Source organism: Coloeus monedula (assembly GCF_965178545.1).
Source record: "Coloeus monedula genome assembly, chromosome: 9".
NCBI classification, from domain to species: Eukaryota; Metazoa; Chordata; class Aves; order Passeriformes; family Corvidae; genus Coloeus; species Coloeus monedula.
This window is the reverse complement of record NC_138789.1, coordinates 17,803,415-17,822,544: the sequence shown is the minus strand read 5'-3', so window position 1 is coordinate 17,822,544 and position 19,130 is coordinate 17,803,415. Positions and strand designations below refer to the sequence as shown.

The window sequence follows — 19,130 nt, the reverse complement described above, 5'->3', positions numbered from 1 at the left end:
TGACTACAAAATGGATTAAGATGGCAGACTCTGGTATTTTCCTGGTAGAGGCACAGCAGTGGTGAGATATCAGGGTGCTGGAGATTTGCTGGGAAGCCACTCTGGGGATTGCCTTCATCCTCTTCCTGCAAGTCCTCACCTATGCACAGGCAAGCATAAAATTGCATCCATAAAACACTTTTATCCTGATTTCTGAATGGAATGAGGTATGGGCAGTGTTTTGCTTTCTGCCTGACTAGTACCTCAAAATTTTTGAAAACATCAGTCACTTCCAGTAAAACTTGGCTGTGAGGCAAAGATCTAAAGGTGTTGCCTTACCAACAGGTTTTGGGAAAATAAACAGTTGGGCAGAGGAGAGTCTGCTCCTGCCTCCACAGAAGCAAGGACCGTGGTGCAATCTCAGCCACCCCTGGGGACAGGAGGCATGAGCACTTATCAGAAAATCTGCAGCCAGAGCTCACACTGTGTTCTGCAGAAGTTCCTCCATCCTTGGGCTTGGTTTTATTTCTGTACATCATCAAAGCTCCTGGTGCCCACGGAGACAGAAATGTGTGCTTAGGTGAGAGAAGGGGTTCAGGAGATCACCCTCCTGCCTGGATCCCCTCATGCTGGGAAGGAGCTGAGTGCACACGGCAGCTTCTCTCCAGGTCAGAGAAGTCAATCAGAAAACAGATTCTTTGCTTCTGTTGTCCAGAAAACTCACAAATTAAAAGTTTAGGACTCCCAACTCACATTTTAACTGCAAAAATCAGTCATAAGCTCAGGGTTTCCTATTCTTTTGACAAAGTATTTTTCTCCAACATCTTTAACTAATACATACAAGCATAACTATTTTTGTTATTTTTGGTATTCTGACCTTGCAAAAACTCAAGACAAAAATCTCTGCTCAACCATCTTTATTTCTTCTTGTGGCTCTCTGGTCTGTGAAATTGAAGGGTTGCTCTACGGCCCAGTACTGCTGCAATTTATCTGTTTAGAGAGAAGTGTCATTTAATCTGTGCTTTGAAGAACAAAGCAGAACACACAAAAAATTACATGGACTGTGCAAAGAGATTAAAAAGGGAGAAAATAGGACAAAACAACGTAGGTTAAATTTGGGACATAATCCAATATTGTGAATTTGTGGTTATGGGCACAAATGTTTCCTCTTTAAAATCGGTAATTGTGTCTGAGAGGGGCTGGCGTGTTTGTCAGCCAGCCTCTTGCTACAGTGACAGTTCCCCATATAGCACACACTTACCATCTAAACCACACCATTAAATGTCTTCACCTCACAACTGCCCACACACACAGGACTCCTCTCACAGAAAAGGGGGCCACTGAGAGCAGTGCGACTGTGCACAGAGTTAAAGCACAGGGGTGAGTTACTGCGAGTTCTTCATTCACCAGCCCTTTATCCCTACAGGCACAAACCCTTACGTTTCTAATTAAATTAACTCATTTATACCTGTGGGAAAATCCCAGCCCAGTATCACAGAGTGCACTGCACAAGCCAGTACACTAACATTCATAACAACTGATGCGTTAACTGGGATTTGAATAGAATCATTTAGGCATTAATAACATTTCCATCTCTGGATGAAGATCAAGCCTTTTCACTTCCGTGCATTTTGACATCCTTTAGCAACTGAGCATATTCCTAACAGAAATCTTAGTAAAGCCAACACACCAAGCATTTGTTTGCATAAATACAATTGGAACCTGGGGATAAAATTAGTGCTATAGAACTGTGAGAGTCTAGCATAATCAAAAGAATCTTAACATTTAGAATATATATTCTTAACTAGTACACATATGAAATGGCTGAGACAACGATACTCCCAGGCCAGTACCCCACCACCTTCCACAGAAGCTTTAGGAGGAAAACTAAAGAAACTGTCTAGATAAGAAGCACATCCTCAGGAGATCACATACCAAACCCCTAAGCAATTACTTGTGCTCAGAAACAAGAATTCCTTATTTCCATGTATCTCAAAGCAAGTATAGCATTTAAGAGGATTGTGTTTTACAAAGATTTCTAGAAGACAAATCATCTGTGTGACTCCACATAGGAAGTAGAGGAAAAAATGCAGCTGCTGGCTCACGACAAATAAAATATCTTCTGTAGTTACTAGCAAAATGTGTCATCCAAGGTTGTTTTTCAGAGCTACTACGGTTCACAATATGGTCTCATGAATGACTCCACCAGCATAAGGAGGTGTGGGTGCAAGGGGAGAAGTGGGATCACTTCTTTCAAATGATTTAATTAGAATTACAGGCTGGGATAAATAACAGAATTTCCCTGCCTGCTTCTTTTTAACATTTCCATATACTTTCATTTTTTGGCTCTAATCTTGCAAGCAGCCATTGCTTTGGGCAAGACCAAAGGCTGATCCTGCCCTGCATCTGCTTGGATAGTGGCCAGTAGCCAGAACGATGGGGAAAAAGCAAAAGAAATATGGCAAGCTTAAAATGACCCTTCCTCCATCATCTTCCATTAACCAGTAGTTTAGAATCCTCACGCAGAACTCGCTAAAACTGTGAAAGAATCATATCAGAAGTATTGCTCCTACAGTTCACTGCTACTTGGAAGAGAGTTTTAAGGGGAAAAAACACATAAATATGTATAAAAGATCTGATCAGAGAAAGGCACCATCATATAGCTGCAGTAATTATTGCAGTTCAAATACGTGCACAAGCTGTCATATACACAAGTACAGCTGTATTTCACCAGTCTGTAGGAATTACTGAAAAAAAAAATAGCTTGCAAAAAACCTATACAGAGGGAAAAATAGTCGGGGTAAGCAGCCCCAAAGTAGTGGAAGGATCATGCTCTAGAGGCACTCAAGCTTTAGCAATCTGGCTGCTGTCCCAGAGGGACTCATCACCCACACCACCTAGGTCAAACTGACAGCACAGATACTAGGGAAACTTCTCTCCCACGCGCACGGCTATTAAACAATGATCAGTCTAGCTGCTTATCCAGAAAGATTCAAAAGATCTATCATGTAAAATAAAACCTCATTGTTCCCAGCTTTTAATAATAGTTCTCTGAAAAGCATCTCTAATGATCGTGACCGCACAGGCTTTACGGGAGAGCAAATCACGGAGGACAGACCATACGTCTTTGCCCTGGGAAAAGCCATGGAGCGTTTCTTCCTGGCCCCAATGATCAACTGGAAAAGCAACTTTGGTTTAGGAGCAGCTGGAGAGAGAAAAAAAGAGGAGACTATCACAAAGGTTTTCAAACCATAGTTGCTATGAAACTGTTGTCTTAGAAGTATCTGCTTGCTACTTACTGCAATACAGCAGCTCTCAAGGCTCTCAGATGCAGAAAGACTTCCAGCACCACCAGGAACACGCAGAATCACGTAACTATCTGACTTAATGGTAACTCTTCCCTTGCCTTCCTCTGCCTCCTAATGCCCTGGGGTTTCTGCCAGTGTTCACCCTAAAGCCTTCCCCAGCAGAATGTACACTGACATATATAAATAGGAGCAGGCACATGCAACATCAACTGATACTGATATTCTGGGATATTAGTGAAAAAGGGAACAAGGGAACCCTTTAGAACTTGCCTTCACCAGCTGCCCTTTGTTCTTTTAATTATTTTTTTTCCTACTCATGTATAAATAGTGCTTTAATGGTTTCCTTGGGACAAACTATTCTGATAAATGTTTATGGAGTTAATAAGGAATTCCCTGCTCTGTGAGTAGGTAGATGTTTAGACAGTTTGATACTGGAAACATTATACAGCCTGTGCTGTAGCAGTTCCTAGGAAAGTTTGATGCAAGATCAGTTTCCTGTTCCAGTCATATCACATTGCAATTTATAGCAGTGACCATGAGGTAGCAGCTCCAAGGAAAGCAGCCTGCAGAAAACAAAGGGCATGTCACTGCAAATAGTACCATTCTCCAAGCACCAGTTTGCAGGCTTTTGGGGTTTGTTTTGATGAAGGCTTTTAGGGGGTTTTTTCTCTTTTTTTTTTTTTTAATTAGACAACAGAAAGGATAAGAGACCTCAAACCCTCCCACTTACTTGTAGCAGAATGATTGGTAATACCTCTCAGTCCTTAACCCAGACCAAGAGTCCACTGCATGAGGTGCTGTAAAAGCAACAAGGTCCTTTACCTTCACAGAAGCCACCTTTTCCTGCTTACCTGGAAGTATCATCCACAGGTAGTTATTTTGCATCCTGAATCCCAAGCTCTGCAGGAGAGACCTAATGTTTTTTCCACTGCTGCAGATGCTCAAGACCTTCATCCAAGCTCTCTTCAGGGCCTGATTCAACCAAGCAATACACTGCCTAGTATTGCTAGTAAATAAGAAAGTTTTATTAGAACAAACCCCACCCCCACCCTGGACCAACAGTAACATGAAACAACATTTCCCCATCAATGCTGTTCAATCACCATTCAAACAGGAAGCAAAACAAGAATTTCATTTTGAAGTAGCATTTTATTTTCTATTAGGTTTGTATACAGAGCTTCAGCCTAGTTCAGACAAACTGTGCACTGCAGTAGCTGTAGGGACACAGGTGCTTGCATGCTGTGCCTTTGCAATACCTCCTGGGTTGGGTTGGCAGGGCAAGGTTTTGGTAGTGGCATGGGGCAGGGGGTACAGGGGTGGCTTTTGTGAGAAGACACAAGAAGAGCCTGTCTGACAGAGCCAATGCCAGCTGGCTCCAAGACAGACCCGCCCCTGTCCAAAACTGAGTCCATCAGCAACAGTGGCAGTGTCTCTGGGATAATGTATTTAAGATGGATGAAAGAAACCTGTGCAACTGCAGCTGGAGAAAGGAGTGAGAATGTGTGAGAGAAACAACTGTGCCAGCACCAAGGTGGGCAGGAGGTGCTCCAGGTGCTGGAGCTGAGCCTCCCCCTGCAACCTGTGGTACAGAGATCCACCTGCAGCCTGTGGAGAATCCCATGCTGGAGAAGTGGAATGCCCAAAGAAGGCTGTGACTACATGGAAAGCCCATGCTGGGGGTTTGCTGGCCAGTGACTCCGTGGGGAACCCATGCTGTTGGAGAAATTTGAGAACTGTCTCCTGTGGGAGGGACGCCACAAAGGAGCAGGAGAAGAGTGTGACAAAACCTCACCATGAGGAAGAAGGAGTGGCAAGGACTGATGAACTGACCACATTCCCTGTCCCCCTGCACCCTTGTGGAATAGAGAAAATCAGGAGTAAAGCTAAGCCCAGGAAAAATGGAGGGTGGGAGGAAAGTATTAAGATCTGGGTTTATTTCCCATTATCCTACTCTGATGTGATTGGTAATAACTTAATTTTTCTCCATGTCAAGTCTGTAATTGGTGATCAATCTCTCCCTATTCTTATCTTGACCCATGAGCACTTTATTTTCTCTCCCCTGTCCAGCTGAGGAGAGGAGTGATGGAGCAGCTTTGGTGGGCACCTGGTCTCCAGCCAGGCTCAACCCACCACACCACCGCCTCTACGCAGCACCACTTTACACACTTTTCAGAACACCAAAGCAGTGAAGTAGTATTTGCACTAAAAAATTGCATTATAATAGCAAAAAATGTGTAAACCTTTTTAGTGTTACTCAAATACAGCATCTATCTTGAATACTGGGCCACATCCCTACAAGATAATGCATGTTATGGGAGAGCTCTCTGAACAGGGCCTTGTTGTGCCTGTAAGCTACACTAAAGGCTGCTATGAAGTCCCCCAGTGCATTCTGCAAAACCCCTACTCAGCCTTTGAGCTGAGGGCTAGTTCTGTTTTGACCAGCATAGTCTAGATATCCACATGCAAGTGGCACCAAATGAAGAATTCGTCCAAATCACAGCTGATATTTGTATTTCAGCTTCATAAAATATGTTCTTGGTGTTGGCTCTTGGTGTTCTCTGATAATTCCAAGTGGACAAAACTTACAGAATTTTTCAAAGTGACCTCTGGTTGTGGTCACCTGCCTTAATACCTTAGGGATCAGACTTTCTCTAGGAGACAACACAGGAAACTGTTAAATGGCACCAGGGAGCTCACTGCTGTTGAAACCAGACAGTGTGAGCCAGGTTTTTAGAGTACTGAGAAATCTACAATCCAGTTTTTTATTAGAAAGTTTAAATTTTAAAAGTTTACCCTAGAGCTCTGTATTGCTGGATCCTCTGTTGGAGCATACTCCATAAGTCAGAACTCCAGCTGTTTGGGCTGTGGCTGCATCAGCACTAGATTTGATCAGTCACAATGCTGAAAGCCCTTCATTGCTCGCTGTTCCACAGTCTCTTCCTCAAGCACCTGTTCCAGTAAGACCTGTTTGCAAATTGGAGGTTAAATGTAGTCCAGAAAAGGTCCAACAATCAATGCATACTGTACTCTTGTAGAGATTTAAATTGATTTCAGGCTTTTTTTGCCTGTAAATCAATTTCTATTTTAAATAGCTTGATTGAACCTGGATATGTGGGTATTTAAACTTCCCTTAAAAGTTCCCTTGTAAACCAGAGTTTTGGATCTCATTTCTCTTAGTGGCATAGCAGGTAAAGAGGAGTGAGAACACCCATTTGATATTATCTAGGGAAGTTAGAAATGAGCATAATGAACACAGCCTCACTGCTTTTCTGTTAATCCACCCTCAATGCCTGCCTACACAACAGCAGCAGAGTGCACCGTCTTTCCCTGCAGCATTCACCCCACTATGGAAGAAATAATGGCTTTTGTGCTTTCTGTACTCTCAGATCCTGACAATTCATGGTCAGACATACTCACACACACCAGTGCCTGGTCTGGGTCTCCCATCACAGCCAGGTTTCTGGCACAGCTTTAATAAACTATCAAACTACCTATTTTGAAAGCAAGATAAGGAGGAGGAAGAGAAGAGGTAAGTATGAACTATTTCATGAACTTCATAAATCAAGAAAACAGGTCACAAGTCTATCCAACCAAGCCTACAATCTTCCTCAAGATGCACAAAAACTATTCAAAGCATAAATACTCAATAAATTCCAAACCTGCACAGGCAGGCAGGTTTCGTCTCTCTGTGGGATCTTAACGAGGGTCTCACTACATTGCTTACACTTTGTTTCCATGCACAAGAAGTCTCTGAGAGGTATTTATTCCATTCACATGAAAAAACAATTTCATGTACTTGAAAGTCAAAAAGGATGGCAGCACAGAAAGTTTTCTTCATTACAAAGTGTTTTTCCATCAGGCAATTATTTATAAGAACTTTTGTTAACACTGGAGTTGAGGCTCTGGAACAAAGTGGATATATTGTTTACTAGCTTTGCCAGTCAATCTTCTCTTACAAAACCTCTCCCTTCCCCCTCTCCTTTTCCGGCCAAGTCAGTCCCTTGCATAGCTCAAGAGTTTCCTTTGTCACCAAGATCTCCTTTTCCACAAATTGTCCCTTGAATAATGCCATCTTCAATGTAGTGGCCCGAGGTATCTGTGCTCCTGCAGAGAACTGTTGAGGGGATCCGAGATGACCGTCTCTCCTGGCTCTTATCCTCAGAGGAGCAGCAAATCATCCTTTTCATGGTAGCCCACATCTCATCATCTTTGTAGGAATAAATTATTGGATTCATGACAGAGTTCAACAGGGCCAGGAGAAGAAACCACCTTTTAACATGCTGAATCCCACAGTCAGTACAGTTCAGGCCATCAAGCAGTAAGACGACCAGGCCAGGGGTCCAGCAGACAACAAAGGCACCTAGAAATATAGGAGACAATAAAAAGAAAACCAAAGCTGACTTCAAACTTCTAGGGTTTTGGAGTGTTTAACATCTTACAAGATTATTGAGTTTATCAAAATTCTACACAAAAATTATAAAAGCAGGAGAGGACAAAATTCTAATGACAGTAGAAAGATTATATCTGCTACAGCTTCTCTGCCAAGCCCCACGCAGGAGACAGGACAGCTCTCAGAAGACTGCAGGGAGCAAGAATCTGAACTGCTGACAGCATCAACTCAAACACATGTGGGAAAAGGTCATCACAACAGTGATTTATCCATGCTGATAAATAAACAAGAGCTCTGGATCATTTAAAAGCAGAGAACTGGCACTTGAACATACACTTCCTCTGCTCATCTCTCCTATGTACTGGAGGAGAAGACATCAGGTGGCTCACTTCCACCACTGCTGTAATATGATCTAAAGGGACAAGTCTCCTACCACCCTACAGCTGACTCTGCAGTGCCAATTAATTAGACAGGTGTCACATAATCTAAATGTGTCCTGGGTGGGAACCCACAGCTAGTGTAGCATGCATGCCACTGCCTACAATGCACAAGCACTGTCGGCTCCCCAGTCAGAGCTGAGCCCACCTCCTTCCACTGCTCCATCCCAGCTCTGCTGAGCCTTGAGACACAGTGATTCGGCTGCAGGAAAAAATTCAGTTACACAGGAAAAGAGAGAAGGAAACAGATGAGTTAGTGAAGGTGAAGTGAAGGATGGAGCAGTCAGAACAAAAAAATGAAGGGGTAGGAAAGAAAACAAAATCACAACACAAAGTATGAGGAAGTAAGCATATAGTGGTGGGGGAAGAGAAAACTCTGTGAGAGAGGCCAAAAAAAAATTAAAGGGAGAATAAGGGAGAGGAGATCATAGACTGGACACAACACAAAGAAAGCATTAAAACCACAGCTTAAAGCTTAGTTCAGTATTGCATTTGCACCTTCCCATGTTCCTGCACATCCACACCATAACTGAGGATGAGGAGGGGGAATATCACTACCAAATGCAGCCTCGGCCACAAGTTGGAGAGGGGCCCTGGACTGCCCCATCTGCCCCTTGGTCTCCCTCCTGCACTGCACCCCATGATCCCTTGCCCAGAGCCGAGGCAAGGAGTAGCCATATGCATGATAATACTAACTTAGCACAAGCCACAATTGCTGTCTGACATACAGAAATAGAAAATTACAACTCTGCCTAGCCATCACAGTTTGAACAATGTACCAAGGAAATTCCAATCACTTATCACAGCAGAGTTTCCCCATTTTGGAGCTTAGAAAAAAATAATTCAACAATAATAGCATCTACATGCCTAAAAGCTCTGCTGGGGGTGTGGGTATCTGTTCAACACTTTTAGTAGAACAAGCAAGTCCACCTCATCTTTTAAAAGCTGCTGCTATTCCCATATCCAAGCTGTGGAAGCCAGCAGTGGATCACAGCAGGAGCCAGGCAGTGCCAGAGCCAGTGCTCAGCAGCACCCCAGCCACCCCAGCAGCTGTGCTGCACACATGGGCTGGTGTCAGCAGCTCTGACACTTCTCCCCACCGAGCACTGAAGTGGGCATTGCCCATATGACAGGCAGGCCATAATGGTATTTTAAGTGGATTTGTGTGATTTAGCAAGCAGTAGGATTGCTGGAGAATGTGTCCAGGACAAGGTATTGTGGATCTTGCTGCAACTTAGAGCTCCTGGACTACGGGCAAAATTCAACCAAGTGATTTACTCTGTTCTAGGCAATATTGAACAGAAAGGCAAGAGACCACTTTCTTCAGAAACTGAATTTTCTGCTGCACCAAGATTTTTCTGATGCTAAGTACTAATTTCATGGTGTTAGTTTTGAGATACTGGTTAACATCAGTAACATTCCTCCATTTCCCAGTGGCATCGGGAGCTGCATGCTTCTACCACAACACTTGTTTTCCCTGGTCAGTCTCTGTTTTACACACTGGTTTGGCTCCTGCATGCTGAGTAAGCAGTTGTGAGCAGGGCACCAGCTCTCTCTTATCTACAGTGGAGAAAACACTGCACAGATTTGCTGTCCTGGGGTTCACCAGCAAATCCCATCAGTTTTAACAAGAGCTGGAACCTAACCACCCAGACAATACTGTGCCTAGTTAAGTGTCTCAGCAAGTATTTGAACACAGAGCTTTCACTACTGACCAAGGGTCACTGGCAAAGCTGCCAATCCACCAACTCCACACAGAAACTGAGATGGTAACAAACCTTCCTTACAACAGATGCTGAAAGCATTTTGACTACTTGTACCACAAGGTGTGCAAGGTCCAACCATGCTTTTATAGAAATCAGCAGGAGAAGAAAGAGACCCCAAAAGCCACATTTAACAAAAGACACAAAAATGTCTCCTTCAAACAGAACGCAAGATTTCAGGCAGGATTAGTCCACGAACTCCTAGGATATATCCCTGTCTGCCTATACAAGCAAAATCCTTAAAGGTTTCAGCTGCAAAAGTAAGGGAAGATAAGACATCTGCAGGCATGTCTCCACACATTTCCCATGACTGAAAACAAGGACGAAGCAATGCAGTGACAGTGTCCGAGTTACTGGAAAATGCTTTCATGGGGCTGCTGTTTTGACTCCATCAAAAACACATTTTGCTCTTAGCACCACAAAGATGAAAGTGAGGCACATCTCAGACTCACAGCCTTGCTCAGATTTTGTTATTTTTACCACTAAGCTTTCAGAAGAAACCATGGTTAGGCATAAAAATATACCTTAGTCTCAGCCCTTTGGCAATTTTCTTCTTTGCAGAATATTTATCCCATAGGAGCTCCCCCAAAGTACCACACTGCAAAGATAATTTAACTTCTGGGACTCTAAAATTCACGCAAGTGACATGAAATACAGCCTGGCTGCCACATACATTAGAACAACTCAGAGTCTTTGCACTAGATTATGGGAGATCAGGTGTCACAATGCCTAAAGGTTAGTTTGAGGATTTTCCATTAGATTTAACTATGGAATTTCTTGTAGATTACATCATCTCTGCTTAAAAATTAATTCCTGTGGCTCTGGAAACACTATGAATACTTCAATAGCATAATTTCATAAACCCTTGCACATCAAGGCTATCCCTGAGCATGCCAACACTGAGAGAAAAAAAAGCACAGTAGGTTCCAGCTGCCTTTGCCACATGTGCGTTAAAAGAGCAAGTCACCAATTAAAGTCTAAATTCACTGAAACTGAAAATCATCCACCCCAAAGCTGCTATTTCAGCAGGAATCTCACTGCCAGGTTCAGAGGAGCTACCACATACACAACCACCTGAAAATCACATACCTGCACACCTGCAGCCACTCTTCTTCAAGGTTACAGTCACAGGCTGAGCTGGGATTATGCCATAAGGTCAGTCCAAGGGGATTTTAGCACCTTTTGCTCGGTTTCACATCTTCCAGTTTCAACTAGATAACTCCCTGTGGTTCAGCATGCCAAAAGGAAAGCCTTACTCCTATGCCATGATGGACTATTTTAGGGGTTATGGTAGGGATATGTAGATGACAGGAACTTGACTCCTAGCATCTGGAACGACCCTCCAAGCCTAAGGGATGGTGCAAAAAGCCACCTGAAGCTGTGGTGAATGAATCCAAGGAATCCATAAAATCTCAATTTCCCCAGCTCTCAACTGTAGGGCCACAGAAGAACACCCAGAAAGGACAGGGATGTTCTGCTGGAAGGGCAATCAGCCGTAGCCCAGCCTAACCAAGGAGGGAGCAGGAGGAAGCTGGGAGGAGCAGCATGCCAGCAGCTCCCAGCTACACACAGCCTCCTTCCACACAGCTGCAGATCAGAAGGATTTTGTCCTGAATCTCCCATGAAACCAACAGAGTACATGAACAAGGATGCTGGGGTTTATTATGCTTTATCCAGCACAGCACCTTGGAATAGGCTTTCAGTTAAGACCATATCAGGCATGTACTCCAAAGCATTTTCAGATGTTTTGGAACAAACCATTAAAAATAACTGCTTTAGGCAAAACCCATGTGCTGCATGTAACTGTAGGCTCTTGCATCAGTGGTTGTAAGCAGGACTTTGGAAGAATCCTTTTGGTCACTTGGCGACTCCTGTGGTAATAAGAAAGTCCAGAAACAAGCTATGTGGTTTCTAATACATTTTGCACAGAGTGCTTGAATGACGTGGCCAGGAAAGTACATTTCAAACTGTTTAAAAAAATAAGTTCTCATTCTTGGAAATAAATGTTTATTAAAAGCCTCTCAGAGTCAAAATTTGGAGAACTGATATGAAGGAACATGCCAAGATACATTTCCTCTGACCCAGGAGCTTGAAGTAGATTGTACACCCAGCAACACCAGCACTAATTCGACTTCTTTGGAAGCAGGCTCTGTTTTGGTTTTGTTTCTGACTTTGTGACTGACAAAGTAATATACAAAATTATAATCTCTGAAGTAGCACTCAGGCTTTCTGAGTTAAATTTCCCTGGCCCAGCACACAATATCATTAAATGCTTTGCCAGAATTATAGTTCAATTTCATGGCTGAAAAGCCATATGCTGGTGAGTAAGAGAAAGCTAATGCTGAACTTCAAATCAACCTATAGTCCTAAGGCCCCACTCCCTAGTAAAAGAAACATTAAGTTCGAAATGAGATTTTAAGCGGGGTTTATTTCCACACAGTCACAAAGAACACTGAAGGCTTGCCACAGGCTAAAGGACTACAAGTGATGAGCAAATGTCAGCCACCATCCCTGCCCCTCCAACTCCCACATCTGCTCCAGAGAGCAGTTCTGCCTTCAACAGAAATGCTCAGAGAACTGCTTTCTAAAAGTGCTCTGTTTTCTGTCTCTTTCCAATGCAGCAGTTAACTACAGTCTACTTGATCCCTATGCATTAGGGTAGGATCATATTTGGAGCAATTCAGAGTTTTTCTGCAGGGATTTTCTCCTTTCAGGCGGGTGGTTTAGGTTTCACTGCATGAGAGCTTAGATAGGGAAAAAATCAGATCTTGCCCCTGCAAGTCAAGGGCGGGGGGACAGGCACAACCACCAAATTGACTCTATAAGTACCATAAAGTGAAAGGGAAAGAAAGAACAGCTGGGGAAGGATTTAGAAAGACAAGGCTCTGGCAGAGGACAGGCCAACTTCAGAAGACACAGAAGTATAAGTGAGAACCTTGTACATGCTTGAACTATCTGTCCACTTTCTTTTACAAGTCAGGCACTGTGAAGTTTAATGGATTTCAACTTCTAAAGCACTTTAAAACATCATTTGGTAGACAAAGGTGTTATGTAGCACAGCACTAATATTTCAGAAAAAAATAATAAAATCAGATACCAGTCTCCTCAAACAGCATCCAAAAACTGCAAGGGAAAGCAAGTGTCCTCAGCGTGAAGTTCCTACCCTGGCGAGTCCTACCTCCATGAAAAATTACAGTTTTCTCCCAGAGCTCTCTAGTACTACCATGCTGCAGCATGAAACAACTGTGTCCCAGGTATACATGGCCACCAGCTTTCCCAAAAGCTTTCACTTTTCTACATTGGCTCATCCAACCTCAGTAAAGCCATAGTTGTGGGTTTAGAGTCCACCACCACCTGAGCCCAGCTTCACAAATGTCTCAGTCTACCCCCAGTTCCACCTGGAGCCCTGCTCACATGATACGTGGTTTCCCAGAACACATCTTGTCCAGATTCAAGTAATTCTGGGGAAAATTGACTGCTACAGCTGGTATTTGTTCCAAGGATCAGTCATCCACTTTGTTTATCTCTAGTTTAATGTGCACTACATCACAATTACCTGATGAAGTGTTCTGAGCTGCTCAAGTATCAACAGTGTCTTTAGGGTAGAACCGAGGTCAAATCTCGTGTTATGATTCAGAGATCTAAGGTTATGCTGCACCATCATTATCTAAAAATATTTTACACCATGCAATATCCACAAAATGAAGGTGAATCTTTCCCTTGAAAAGCAAACTTCTGTCAAATTCATGGACCCACCAGGCATCCTCTCCTTTCCCTAGGGAAGGTACATTTCTAGGGGGAAGAAGTTTCTGTGTTCAGGAAACAGCCAAGAGGAAGATGTGCAAAAAAAACCTATTGATGTCCAACATTAGAGCTCATGGCCTTGTGCAAATATTAAAGAACATTATTTTGAAAATGTTCTACTAGGTAATTGTAAACCTTCACAAGCTGTTCTCCAAAGTGATTTTGTATCTTCCTGCTCAAAAAAAAAATAAAAGCCAAAAAACAAAACACCTTCACAATTTGTGTTTTGTAACAAGGTGCCTAACAACAGAGACATTTTTCTTCTGTGTGCTGACCAGTCCTCTATCTCATGTTTCTGCATAGTGCAACAGCTATTTCACTGTCTAAAGTACACAGAAGTTTAGATGCCTCCAGCACTTTTAAGTTCAGTGAGGTTTTTTGTGTTAGGAGGTTTGAGCAATTTTTGTGGGATTTTTTGTTTGTTTGTTGGTTGGTTTGTTTCAAATAAAAGCTAAGCCAAACCAACACAAACCAATCCATTGGCACTGCCAGCCTTGCCCACCATGGTTTGTAGCCTCTTACCTAAGACAGTCATGACAGTCTTCATAAGCTTCACGGGGGTTCTCCTCCGGCTAATGGACCCGCTGGTGTGTGATGATAAGACATTGGTTTTCCTCTGGACGTACATGTAGATTCTTATGTAAACCACCACCATAATGAAGAAGACGACCAGGTTTAAGACACTCCAGAACACCAGGTAACTTCTGCTGTAAATGGGTGCCAGGGATGAGCAGACAGTAATGTCACAGAGGCAGTTCCAGCCCAGGGTCGGAACAGCGCCCATGAAAATAGCAATGGCCCAAATTGATATAATTAAGAAGGTGACTCTCTTCTTGGTGAGATTGCTGTGGATCTTCATCCGCATGATCGACATGTGCCGCTCCACAGCGATGACGAGCAGGTTCACCAGGGACGCCGTCAGGCTGGTGTCCAGGAGGCCTTGACGCAAAAACCAGCGGTTAACTGTTAGTGTCTTGGACACGGGGCCGGTGTTGAACATCAAGAAGACATAGGCAATTCCAGCAAAAAAGTCTGCAGCAGCTAAGTTGGCAAGAAGATAATAAAAGGGAAAATGAAACCTCTTGTTCTTGACCACAGCTGCTATGACTAATGAATTTGAAATAAAAATGAAGAGGCAAAAAAATGTCCCAAAGCATAGAACACCAATGAGCTGTGCTCCTGTCCACTCATCCGCTGTGTCTGTCTTTGTCCTGTTGTAGAAAAAGTCCATGCGCTTGTCATAGTAGCATTCGTTCATCCTGGATTAAAGCCCCTGCATCCTAGGAAGGGTGGAAGGAAGAAAGAAAGAAGATTAACAGCCAGGTAATAGTCCTTGCTTCAATCACCATACCTTCTTTTTTTGGGGACAAGGGGTTGTGACATGGACACGAGAGGGTATATACTTGGAGGCCTTAACTAAAAATTCGAACTGTACAGGGTTGATGCAGAAGATATTCTGGAGGACCACACGCCATGATGCTTGGATGAATCAGGAATTTCAAGAGATTTTCCTACTTAAAAAATTCCAGCACAGTTCTCTTGCACTAGCAGTCATACTGTAGAGGCAACAAGGTGGAAGTTAAGAAGTTAAAAATTACTTTCTGGAGATCATGGAGAAAATCTGAGCAACAGCCAAGCCATTCTTGCTGTGAAATCCCATGTTTGAGCCACAGCCCCATCATTATTTCCATTTCTCAGTGTAGCCAGTAGGGATAGGGAAGAATAAATCATAACTCTTCCATTTTACTGACTAAGCAATAAAAGGCCCATTACACAAAAAATATTTTTTTTGTTTTTCAATTATATATTAATAAATGTAAAAAAAGTATGTATATAAGATACGACAGGCATATATATTCTGAGCACATACCTGTTATTTACTACTACAGGACTTAAGTAAATGTGCTGCAAAGGGAAAAATATATTCTAGATATCTGACTATTCTAAAGCCAGCAATTATTTTACTGGGCTCTCAACCCACAGGCTTGTGAGCACCGCACAGCCCACTTATCTTTAAAACCAAAATCCAGTTCCCTAGCCAACCACAGGTTAAAGCAAGTTCTGGGAACAGCAGTATGGCTGGGGTTTATTTCTCATACCCACTCAGCACTATTTTGGACACAGGACTATTAAACCTGATGATGGAAAGAGAGTCCAAGTTCCAGATTACATCACACTTCAGCTACTCTGGTGAGGTCAATGTCAGCTGCCTTGGCAATTTTACTGCCTTTTTTATGAACCAAACTGAACCTGGACTAATTTACACAGGAGATCTGACAGCAATTACTCACAGCTGCTGGACCCCATGCAGGGTCTCACAGCCTAGAAGGGAGAGTTTGTATCTGATCATCACTAGCCCTCACATTCACTGTCAGCATCTGAAGAAGGGTTTTAACAATTCATTAATAGATATTGTATAGTTCTAGCAAAACACATGAACGCAGCCATGGAACAAGAGCCTGATCACAGGCTTTCTTTCTGCCTGTTACTGCTTCTTCTAGGTTTCTTGTTGGTTGCCACTCTGTATAATATCTATATCTATATAATAGATATATCTGTATAATATAGATATTATACAGAGTGGCAACCAACAAGAAACCTAGAAGAAGCAGTAACAGGCAGAAAGATTTAAAAAAGCATAGGCTTTCCATCTCTTCAGCTAAAATTGTTGACACATAAACATCAGGTTCACTTTGTCTATTATTACCCTGTGGTAATAATGAGGTCCCATTTTACAGTTATGTTTCATCTTCCCAGGGACTAGGAAGCAAATTAAACAATCCCCAGCAGGCTGGCTAAAATGCCACTTTTATATTAAAGGTTCCTTCCAAGCTTTAAACTAAAAAGGTCCATCCTTTGTCGTTTATGTTTTGCTACTTGTGTTATTTCATGCAATATTTACAGTAATTTTAAATCAAGTTACACTATTCCATAATTTTTTCAGCAAAGTTATCTTTTTTAATGTTCCATTTTTCTGAATTAGCGCCTTAGCATTTTTCCTTGATTTTTCTTAATTCCCACCTAGTAGTCAACATGAAAGCAGGCCATTTGACATTGTTGTCCACTTTATTATCCTCAAGAACCTGGCCAGCCACTTTTTTATAAAAGACTGTGTTACTTAAAGCATCAAACTTGAACACATAGTCAGAACACTAAGAACAGCTACTTAAGGACAAGAAGTGGAAGGAAACAAGTAAACTATCCCTTGTGCTGAAATATTACAGAGCATCCTTCCATCTAAAAATAAAAAAGCCTCAGGAATGCAAATCCACTGCAATGAGTCAAATGAAATTCAACGCCCACTGCTCCCTGTTCAGGGCAACGTAGGGGAGTTGGGCAGTCAGTACATTCCCCATTCTCACCCAGGAAGTACTCAAAAATCAAATTCAGTCTGTAAATGACCAGAAGTCCCTGAGGAGCTGCAGACAACAGCTACTCGAGTAGCCAAGTGCTGGGAACCCTGCCAGCAGAGAAGCCTCTGCTCTGACACATCAAGGCAGCAAAGGACCTACTGAGCTTGACATGAAGGTTTTACAGAACAGCCCAAATGCCTGTAAATAGAAGCAGCATTTTGGGCAAGAATGGCAGGGGGGGAAAAAATAAAAGCAACCAAACCTGTGAAAATTACAGGGAAGGTTTTCTGAACATGTTGTATCTTACTGTGTAATCATCTCAACATATGCATCTCTTGCTTGCAGTGACAGGAGAGTAAAGAAATCTGCAGCTGCTTTTTGCATCTCATCTGTTGAAAAGCTTAAAGAAATCCAAAACATCAACTATGAATTTATTCTAAATACTTCAGCTTAATGAGGTCCCATCCTTATTTGAAGTAATAAACAAAGAAAAAAAATATTCACACATCCATAATTCTCCACTGAAATAATTACACTACAAACACTTACTGTCACACAGCAGAGCTCAAATGACAAATGATTTTGAAAGAGATGTCTTGAGGTGTTGAGGTAAGATGAGGAGAAGAAAAGCATCGAGCTGAGGTCTCAGGGTCACAGGGCAGACTGGAGATTTCCAAATGGAAGCTGCACCAAAGCAGAAGCTGAAGTGGAGCTAGTTTACATCCCAGTCCTTCAAAGTGGAGATGCAGCACTTGGCTGTCTGTACCAGCCTGTTTATGAAAAGCACTTACAACACCAGGGCCCTTGCAGACAGTGGTTTTCTTCACACCTTCATCTGAAGTCCTCCCAGCAGAATTAGCCTGGTCTCAGGGGAGCTGTGCAGCCGTGACAGAGCTATGCAGCTGAATCCAGTGGTCCTGCCCCAGTCCACACCAGGCACAAGACAGGATATCCCATAGCTCCTGGCACATCACATGTCCTGGCAGGACTTTCTTCTCCAGGTCTTGTCTTCTGCAACCAAATCAGAGATGCTTATCTTAACCAGGGCAGGTTTAAACTTAAGAAGAAAAAATAACCCTTAAATATAACCCTTTGTAAAAATAGTCCTTAAATATTACATATTTCAGAAAGTACAAAAGAATTTGAATATTCAGGCAAAATATTGTTCAAAGTTAGTAGAAAACCAGCTAAACTTATCAGTCCAGACTTATAAAGGCAAAAGAGTCTTCCAGAGTCTGCAGCAGAGAGCTCCCCAGTTGCGCTACACACTTTAAGAATTGCCTTCTTTTGCTTTGAAATTGGCTCTCCCAAGCTTGGTATTTCTTGGGGTTTTTCATGGGAAAAGACAGCAAAAAAATCTCTGTTCACCTGTTCTACGCCACTTGGTATTTCCTATCCCACCATCCAGACCTCCAGCAGTTATCCCATGTTGAATATTCTACAGGTGAGTTGAACTAACAGCTTGCCCTGGTACTTACAGGCAAATACATCAAAACTTTGCAAGTGCCAAAAGCTTGTCTAAAAGGTTATTTTCCTCATTGCAATCTATTTAATTACCTCATTTCAACCAAGAGAGGCTACAAAGATCACAAACAGATGGACTGTGAACTGCATTTTCCTCTACCACACTTGAGTAAACATTAAAGCTTTTTCTCTTTTTTTGAGTGGGAAAAATCCTCTGTTCCAAAGAATCTCAAAGAATTTGGGATTTTAGTTAAACTGTTTTCAAATGCAAAAGCACACTTTAAGAATTCTTCCCAATACATAACACCTTGAACTTTGTCTTAATGACAGTTTGTGTATCATAATTGATTTTAAATTCCTCTATGAAAGTGTAATTCACACCAAGTCAGAATATGTTCTTCACCATTCTTTAAATAAAAGTCAAGAATTTGCATGAGTATGTAGGAATATATTATACTAGCTACCTGAATAAAGAGTCAGTGAAATAAAACATCGTCCAGATAATGTTTTCGACAAAAGGTTCAGCTAGTTGCAAGCTAGCATGCTGTAATGATTGTTATTCAATTGGAATCTTGTTTGCTTCAATAAAGCCACTAAAAATTTTTATATTTATAATAAAATTTAGTATCAGT

At 42.3% G+C, this 19,130-nt stretch overlaps 1 protein-coding gene across 1 annotated transcript; it reads right to left on the bottom strand.

Moving 5' to 3' along the window:
- Positions 1 to 7,297: 7,297 nt before the first annotated feature.
- On the bottom strand, positions 7,298 to 14,939 carry LPAR3 (lysophosphatidic acid receptor 3; the record flags this gene model as incomplete). Its single annotated transcript, XM_082287591.1, has 2 exons — positions 7,298 to 7,647; positions 14,204 to 14,939. 2 exons carry the CDS (start codon positions 14,937 to 14,939, stop codon positions 7,298 to 7,300), a joined length of 1,086 nt encoding a protein of 361 aa, XP_082143717.1.
- Positions 14,940 to 19,130: the final 4,191 nt, after the last annotated feature.